The 8,473-nt window shown below is 40.3% G+C and overlaps 1 protein-coding gene across 2 annotated transcripts; it reads left to right on the forward strand.

Moving 5' to 3' along the window:
• Window positions 1–245: 245 nt before the first annotated feature.
• Window positions 246–6,327, forward strand: eloal (elongin A, like). 2 transcript variants are annotated; one of them, XM_039784860.1, is made up of 11 exons: window positions 246–375; window positions 1,266–1,322; window positions 1,438–1,550; window positions 1,647–2,595; window positions 2,687–2,789; window positions 2,868–3,035; window positions 3,117–3,214; window positions 4,457–4,637; window positions 4,827–4,938; window positions 5,506–5,612; window positions 5,802–6,327. In XM_039784860.1, the coding sequence occupies exons 1-11, from the start codon at window positions 298–300 to the stop codon at window positions 5,861–5,863; spliced, it is 2,028 nt and encodes a 675-aa protein (XP_039640794.1). In that variant the 5' UTR covers window positions 246–297; the 3' UTR covers window positions 5,864–6,327. The 2 variants fall into 2 exon arrangements, with proteins under 2 accessions (XP_039640794.1, XP_039640793.1); XM_039784859.1 differs by having other exon boundaries at window positions 2,684–2,789; window positions 5,802–6,316.
• Window positions 6,328–8,473: the final 2,146 nt, after the last annotated feature.

Raw genomic sequence — 8,473 nt, forward strand, 5'->3', positions numbered from 1 at the left:
TCTTTTATTAACCCAATGTGTACATTCAAAGGGCCACTAGTTGCCAAAGAGGGACTTGCAGATTTTAAGAAATTTTAAGAAAGTTCTCTTTAATAGGCTACTGTAATTTTCTTCTCTATAGCAACATTGTGTTCATGAACATCAATGTCTATGTTTTGTCATATATACAGCTACACACATGCTTAATTGTTTTATCATTTCTAAACCATTTCTGTCATCGGCTCCGCCCATTATATTAGTGTCATCAACGGGCGCGCGCTGCCGGTGTGCGTAGACGCTTGCACGTGAATCACCGTGATGGCCAGCAGATCTGATGTGGTGAAGAAAGTCATGCGGTTCAAACTTCAGCTGACGGACACAGCACAGTCTGCTACGGTAGATACAATGATTAGTATTTCCTTGCGCACAATAAACCGACCAGAGCTGAAAGGGAAACGTTTCTGCTTTTAGGGGAAGAAATTGTTTGAGATAACCTATAGGCCAATACTCTATAATTGCTCTAGAAACATTACTGCTGGTTCGCAAGTTAAAAAAACCAACTACTTAATTTATTTATTGGCTAAACAAATGAAATTAGCCTACAATAAATCCACAGTGACGTCTCCGTCAAAATCTGTGAGCTATAAAATATAGGCCTACTCTCTTGATTTCGCTCGTCTTGATCCTTCAAGCTTCAAACCGGCTGATTGAGAGCGGTTTCAGTCCGTGATATGTGCGCTGCTGCCACACAGCATTTTAAACACTCCACTGTGGGGGTCAGGCTGTTTAAATGGGAGGTTCCTTGCTGCTAAAATTGGCAACCGCTCCAGTTGTTCAATTTATGGCTGCTGTCCATCATCAGTGGAGGCCGGGGCGCTCTGCAGGCGTGTTTGAGTCGGTTTCACGCATAGATGCCTTTTATTTTTTTTTATTTTTTATAAATTGGCAACTGTTTTGTATTAAATGTAAATATAAAAAAAAGTCTCAAACTGTTGAAGCACAACCTGAAAGCAATGCGATATAGGCCTAGTGAGACTTTATAACAACCAGCAGCTTCATCCATTTATAGTTCAGAGTAAAAGGAGCAGCCTAAGTGGGTGTGTGAGGTCCCATACATAGCTTCAGCTCTAAATGCACAATCAGCAACTGTGGTGATCCAAACCAGGACTACCATATTTGGCATGTCAGGTTTTCCTTGATTTTTTTGTTTTTGTTGTTGTCCTAAACCTGCATGAAAACCACGTTCAAGCACACTAACATTAATGTGTTAATTAATCTCTTTCTAGGTTGTAAAGATTTTGCAGAAACTCAAGGATCTGGATATCACATTAGACATTCTTTCTGTGAGTCTCCGTTGTAAAGAATGTATTTTGTGTTGATATATTTGCATATGAATTTATGATGATGATAAATTCAATTTTCTTGGACTGCGCTGACTCCTGTCTGCATATAAATTAGGAAACTGGAATTGGCAAAACAGTTAACTCCTTGCGCAGACATGAACAGGCTGGAGAATTGGCCAAGTCACTAGTTAGGGGCTGGAAAAGATTGGTCCCTAAGGAATCCACAAGGTGACGTGTATTTAACATTTATTTTGTTTTATAGAAAGGTATACTGTAATTTTTATGTGTTTTGAGATCTTAATCTTGAGTGTTTCCTTGATGCAGCTACAAAGAGGATGCATCAGAGAGTGTGTCTATTAAAGACAAACAGGATAAACAAAACTGTCCAAATAATGGAAGTTTGACCATGGACGATTCGAACAATAATGGCTTAGCATCTCATGGTAAGAGAGATTCTACAGACGAGGCCCTCTTCAAAACAGGGAGTAGGAAAGCCGATTCAGAGAAACAATGTGAAGAGCAGAAAAAACACAAGTACCAGAATGAAAAACAAGAAAAAAGTCAACAAGAAAACCAGGATATCTGTAAGAATGACGTCTCGAAAAAGAACACTGAAATGGACCAAGAGGATCAAATGGACAGCTCATTTGTCTCCAAGAAGAAGAAAGGTGATGAGAGTAACAGCAAATTAGGAGACACCGATACTTTTCTTGGAAACAAAAACTCAGGGGACTCTCATCAGAAATCCTGCTCTTTTTCTATGGAAAAATTGAAAAGCAGCTCTGATAGTGGAAGAACTGGGTCAGAAAAAGAGTCAAATAGGAAACTAAAAGAATCATTAAAAGAAAGCAAAGAATCTTTTTCATTTGAATCTAGTGACAAACACTCAGAAAAGTTGAAGCGCACCAATGTCAAAGATGACCAATCTTCAGAAATATCGAGGAGCTCAGAGCCCCAAAACGCAAAAAGGAAAAGAACAAGTAAAGAGAAGCACGGCACTGTAAAATACAAACAAGAGTCTGAAAAAAATAAAAAGGCCAAAATAAAGCACAAAGACAAGCGAGGTGGAGCCCAGAGGAGCCCAGAGGAGCCCTCCTTGTCTTTTGAATCATACTTGAACTACGACGTAAATGTTTTTAAGAGAAAAGAGAGATCGGGAGCGAAGAAACCTCCCAATGCAATCAAGACTGTAAAAGAGGAAGTAAAACTATATCCTGGCATGAAACCTTTCAGGTCACCTGTGAGGTCTATAAATGTTACCTCTCCAACACAGGTATGTTTGACAATGCTTTTTAAAAGTTTAACTTTTAGAGTGCAGGCCACGGTTGATTAAATTTGACTAATAATCCTTCATATTTCAGAAGTTTAAGGAGTCGGTATTGGAACTGCTTCCATTTACTATTCCTTTACCTGCTGTTCTGCCTGAATGTGAAAAGCCATTCGGTGTGGAGTACTTTGAGAGGAAAGGTACTGTATTTATAACAAATACAGCTGTATTTTTAGATAGCTTGTTTTGTTCTTGACAATCCTTCTTTTGTCTTAAAGTTGAGAAGGAGTCTGATTTCTGTGACGTCTCTGAGGAGTCTGTAGGCTTCACTGGTCAACGACTTAACAAAAAGATGCAAGTGTACTCTGGTGCCAAGACCGTCTTCCTCCCAACCATGATGAGCCTCCACCAACAGTGTATCCGCACACTCCAGAATAATATCAACTGTGAGTAAAGCGCAAAAAAACTTTTTTGCAGTCAGTTGCAGTTTGTTGGATTTATATTTAGGTGCAGAGATTTCCCCTCAGTGCTTTATGAAACTGGCGGAGTCCCTTTTGAAATCCTTGAGCCGGTGCTGGAGAGATGTACACCAGAGCAGCTGCTACGCATTGAAGAATACAACCCAGTAAGAATGTGAATATGACTAAATTTAAAGCAAACGCACGCTTAGTGGCCACTTTATTAGGTACACCTGCCTAGCATTTCATTGGATCCACCATTTGTCGTCTATAACTATATTTTCATAAAGGAAAAGACATAGAGTCTTTAAAACCTAAGGGATATAGTCCCCTGGAGACTACAGTATGAATGTAATTTAATAAATCTTCCTAATAGATGTCTTCTGTACAAAGTTGGCATTTTCATGAACTTCGATGGCAAGTCTTACGTATAATGTTTAGTTGAACAGTAACTTAAGGGACAGTTCACCCCCAAATCAAAAATAAATATATTTTCTCTTACCTGTAGTGCTATTTATCAATATAATTTGTTTTGGTGTGAATTGCCCAGTGTTGGAGATGTCGGCCATAGAGATATTCGTCTTCTCTTGCATATGATGGAACTGTGGCACCCGACTTGTGGTGCTCAAAGTGCCAAAAAAAAAATACAATTAAAAAATGAACAGCTATGTCTCTTTCCAGAAATCATGACCTGCTTACTCAAGATAATCCCCAGACCTGGTTGTGAGCGGTTTCATGTAGGAACTATTTCCTTTCTACCGAACTACACCCACCAACCGTATTACCGCGCAGAAGGAAGCATACCGGTACTCGTGGTCGTGGCAGTGTGAGATGTGCCGTCCTACTTGGCTGAGCTGTAGCGTTAGCTGTAGAGCTAGCAGTATCTGTTAGCTATAAACTAATCTCCACAAGCTAGCAATGTTGGTAGAAATACAATTTCCTACATGAAACCGATCACAACAAGGTCTGTGGATTATCTTGAGTAACCCTTATTTTTTTCAGTTTATTTTTTGCACTTTGTACACCACAAGCCAAGTCCCATCTACTTCCATTATATTTAAAAGAAGGCGAACATTACCACGCCTGATATCTTGGCTACTCGCACCAAAACAAAGTAGATTGATAAATGGCAATACAAGTAAGAGGACAAATATTTATTTTTGATTTTAGGGTTATCTGTCCTTTTAACCTCTGACTCTGTTGTCACATTTTATATGCTGAGATGTGTCAGATTTAAATGGGGCTTTTTGAATGCTGTTAATGTGGCCACTGAGTGTATGTCAGTTTATTCTAAATGACCTTTCTAGGTTCAGTAAAAGTAAACCTTGTAGACCTCGGGTTGATCAGAATGTAGTTTGAGCGCACAGGTGTGTATTTGTTGTTAGCCCTGTAATTGTTTGTTTCCAAAGATTTATATTGGAGAGACGGACCACTTATGGGGAAAACATTGTCAGAGGGACTTCAAAGACTCCAAACTTCAGGAGTATGAATCATGGAAAGAGATGTACGTCAGGCTGTCTGAGGAGAGGGAAAGGAAACTCAAAAGACTAACCAAAAGCATTGTCTCGGCACATTCGAGCAAACCCAAAGGTGCGTGCTGTACACTGAAACAGGAAGACTAATCTTTAGTAGAACTGTCTTTTTGTGTTGACCACTTTCAAAAAAAATCCTCATCAGAACAGTTGAACATGAAAAAGTCTGTATTTTATTGTATACAGTAGATAAGTACAGGTTAGTCCTAACGTTCTGTACACCGACACCATTTTTAAATTTTTTTAGGTCGGCAGGTGAAGATGGCATTTATTCACACTGTTGCCAAGCCACCGAGGGATGTGCGAATTCAGCAGGAAATTCATGGAACTGCTGTTCAGCAGCCTCCACTCAGGTGCAGGTGGGTTTCAGCATTCGAAATACACACAAATATCTACACAAGTTTTGTGTTTGGGATTTTGTTAATTTTTTTAAAATAAATTTGTTAATGAATATTCATTTTAACTATATTGTTTCCTTAATTAAAAAGTTACACAACCAAGGATTATAAGAGCCAAACTGGGGCATTGTTGCACATTTTCCTTTGGTAAAATGTGCAACATCTGGTAAGCCTTATGCATGCTCTGCTCCTCTTCAACATCGAAGGCCTTAACTACAAAGTGATCACTCAACAACAGCAGCTTAGCAGGGTCATAACCTGCCGGAGACTCATGTGATAATGCTTTTTGGGGGAGGTTGGCCAAATAGGAAATGGAGCAATTTGCTGGATAACTATTTTTTTTTTTTTTTTTTTTCCTTCTCTGGTTAGAGGTGGCCTTGGTTCCATTTTGTTGCCAACTGTCAAAACATAGGATGTTATTCTCACAAACTGTAGTGTAGATGGAGACTCCTTTTGTAATTTAACATGTTTTGTTAATAATTATGTTGATTGAATTATGCACTGTACTGTTATTTCTTCATATATCAGCGTCAAGGTTCAGGACAACAGACCAAGACCGAGTTGCAATGAGCCCAGCAGATCCAGCAGCACAAGTTCAGGGGCAACCAATACACAAGACCCTCGCAAAAAAACAAGTGAGCTGAAAAGAGTATTGTAGATGCAATGTTATGTTTGCTACAACTTTACAAACCGGTCCAACTGTATTTTTTTTGTCCAGTAAGTTTCTTCAAAGCTCAGAATAAAAGCTATACATATAGATTTAACTTGTGTAATCCTGATGATTAACCTTTTTATTTCACCTTCTTTCCCTGTTGTTCACACAGGAGTTGCTCCAATGATGGCAAAGTCCTTAAAGGCATTTAAGAAACAGCTGGGACGCAGATAAATGCTCTTATATGATCTTGATATTTGCAGTGTGTGGATGTGGGGAGAGTGCACTCTATCATTCATTAACTTTGGACAATAGGACTGTTCACCTTAGATTACTCTGTGTTGTTTGTCTAAATATACAGACATTTGCCATGATCTTTTCTCTATAACTGTGAATTGTCTTTACTATTAAAGGGAAAATGAAAAGAGCAAATTTGATGCGATTTGATATTTTGTCTTTAAGCCTGTTTGCGCTAAACAAGGTCAGTCTGTAGGTCATTTAATGGGGTGTGGCTCCCTCTAGAGGATATAGAGAAGTGTTTGTTTTTTTTTTTGTTTTTTTATACCACATACATTTCAGATTGTCTCGATAAATGTCGATGCTTTAAAATCTGTGTATTTTTTATAGTATTCATCTTACCTCTTCAAACACTTAATTGAACCAAATAAAAGTGAACCAATGACAATATTGGATAACAATAAAGGAAAATTGTATTTAGTTTTTCATATATGTACATTTTGTTCTCATCCATCTGGTTTTGAGCCAAACAACTCTGAGAAGATGTCAACAAATTGTTCCACATAATGAAAAGAATGCAAGTCAACTTACTGTGATTCTCATGAGGTTGTCTTTTATGGGGCAAGGCATCTGCTGTCTGCCCCTCCTCAAGGACCATCCATCCATCCATCTTTGTCCGCTTATCCGGGGTCGGGTCGTGGTGGCAGCAGCTCCAGCAGGGGACCCCAAACGTCCTTTGCTGAGCCATATTAACCAGCGCCGACTGGGGCATCCCGAGGCGTTCCCAGGCCAGGTTGGAGATATAATCCCTCCATCTAGTCCTGGGTCTTCCACGGGGCCTCCTCCCAGCTGGATGTGCCTGGAACACCTCCCTAAGGAGGCGCCCAGGGGGCATCCTTACCAGATGCCTAAACCACCTCAAATGGCTCCTTTTGACGCAAAGGAGCAGCGGCTCTACTCAGAGTTCCTCACGGATGACTGCGCTTCTCACCCTATCTCTAAGGGAGACGCCAGCCACCCTCCTGAGGAAACCTATTTCGGCCGCTTGTACCCTGAAGGACCCTTACTGTCAATTTTTTATTTTTTTTCTGACAACTGTTTGAGATATAATAGGGAAGGCTCTGAAACTGCTGCAGCCTTCAGCACCACCTCTGGCAGCCTGCTGAGATTGCATCATTTATCCATCTGCATGTTTAATTTATTTGGATGAGGTGAGCTGCTATTTCTCATGGGGCTTGTTAATGTGTCTTACTGCTGAAGTTTAAAAATGTTGACCTTTTTAGAGGCTTATTTCTTGTGATGTAACTGAAGGTAAGAAAAGGATTGATGGTTGTGAGTGAGCAAGTGTCTTTTCTCATGTATCTGTTTATACAGTACAGGGCAACAGAGACCTACTTATTGATCTCGAAAAACAGAGTGGGAATTAAAAGAAACTCCCATTGTATTAATTGCTAATACTCCAGATGTCTAATAGAGGTAGAGAGCTATTGGCTTAGGTCTGAGATGAAGCCCTACTAACCTTGGAGGGAGTGGCAAAATGATGCTATCGTGCCACAAGGGGGACCTTGGACCAGAGGGCTGGAGCTTACCTTGACCTTTGACCTGAAAAGGAGTTAAAAAATGATGGGGGTACATCCCACATCCCTTATTTGATAGATCCTCGGCTGAACCGGAAGCTGTTCTGTCCCTCCATCGTGAAGGCCCTCTCAAAGCTCTTGTTTCTGCCCCGAGGAGCGAGCATCGAGGAGGGATCACCGAGGAGCTATAAGCGAGGATACACAGGAGCAGCCTTCCGGGAAGCCGTGCAGCTGAAAGGGTTGCCAACTCTGCCCATACAGCTGACAAATTCATGTGACGCTTGAGAGGAAAGGACGTCTCATCCCTCTAAAACACATTTGCTTGTTTCCTTTCCCCTCCCAGGATTTCCTTGCGTCTCTCTAGTGCTTCCTCGGTGGGAAGGACTAAGACGCAAGGAAGGGAGGCAAGTGGAGGAACCGGGGATGCAATTAAAGAGAAGTGAGAAGGACCTGGGGAGTCACGATAACAAGGATGGATTACCAATTTGGCAACGCTATTGCAACAACCCAGGGGCCCCACAAGCCCTATGTTCACTGTGTAGCAATTGGTTTGTGGTATTGCTGTTTGTTGGTAACTTTGTTCAGAAATATAACAGCATTTAAGTGCAATAATAACAGGCATGGTAAGGGATTTAATGTGGGTCCTGCTTTATGTGATCTTGAGAACCTGTCTCGATACGGGGGCCTTTTCAAAATTTAGTTTTAAAACCATTATTTCAGCAGATTTGGCAGATTTTTATGTTGTAGCTAAGCTGATGTGAAGCTAAAATTTACTTTCAGATTAAGTTTTCAATGCAAAATCTTTAATTGTAATTCCAATAAAACATTTCGCTGTGAAATGAAGTGGGCTAGAATAAAGGGTAAAACGCAAATACTCAAGTACAAATATTGTACCTCCAAATTGTACGTAAGTACAGTAGGCTACTTGAGTAAATCAACGTTGACTGGGTGTTGTTGCTTTTACGTAAAGCCCGAAAATGTAACTTGCTGAACAATGGCCACTGTGACAAAAGTGACAATCAAGGGATAG

This window comes from Perca fluviatilis, chromosome 19 (assembly GCF_010015445.1).
Source record: "Perca fluviatilis chromosome 19, GENO_Pfluv_1.0, whole genome shotgun sequence".
Lineage (NCBI taxonomy): Eukaryota > Metazoa > Chordata > Actinopteri > Perciformes > Percidae > Perca > Perca fluviatilis.

Excerpts from the sequence above, each read along its gene's own strand:
- eloal (XM_039784859.1), top strand. The coding sequence starts at position 298 with ATGGCCAGCAGATCTGATGTGGTGAAGAAAGTCATGCGGTTCAAACTT. Across the intron at positions 376-1,265 it reads ACACAGCACAGTCTGCTACG|GTTGTAAAGATTTTGCAGAA; the intron begins GTAGATACAATG and ends ATCTCTTTCTAG. Across the intron at positions 2,596-2,683 it reads ATGTTACCTCTCCAACACAG|AAGTTTAAGGAGTCGGTATT; the intron begins GTATGTTTGACA and ends TTCATATTTCAG.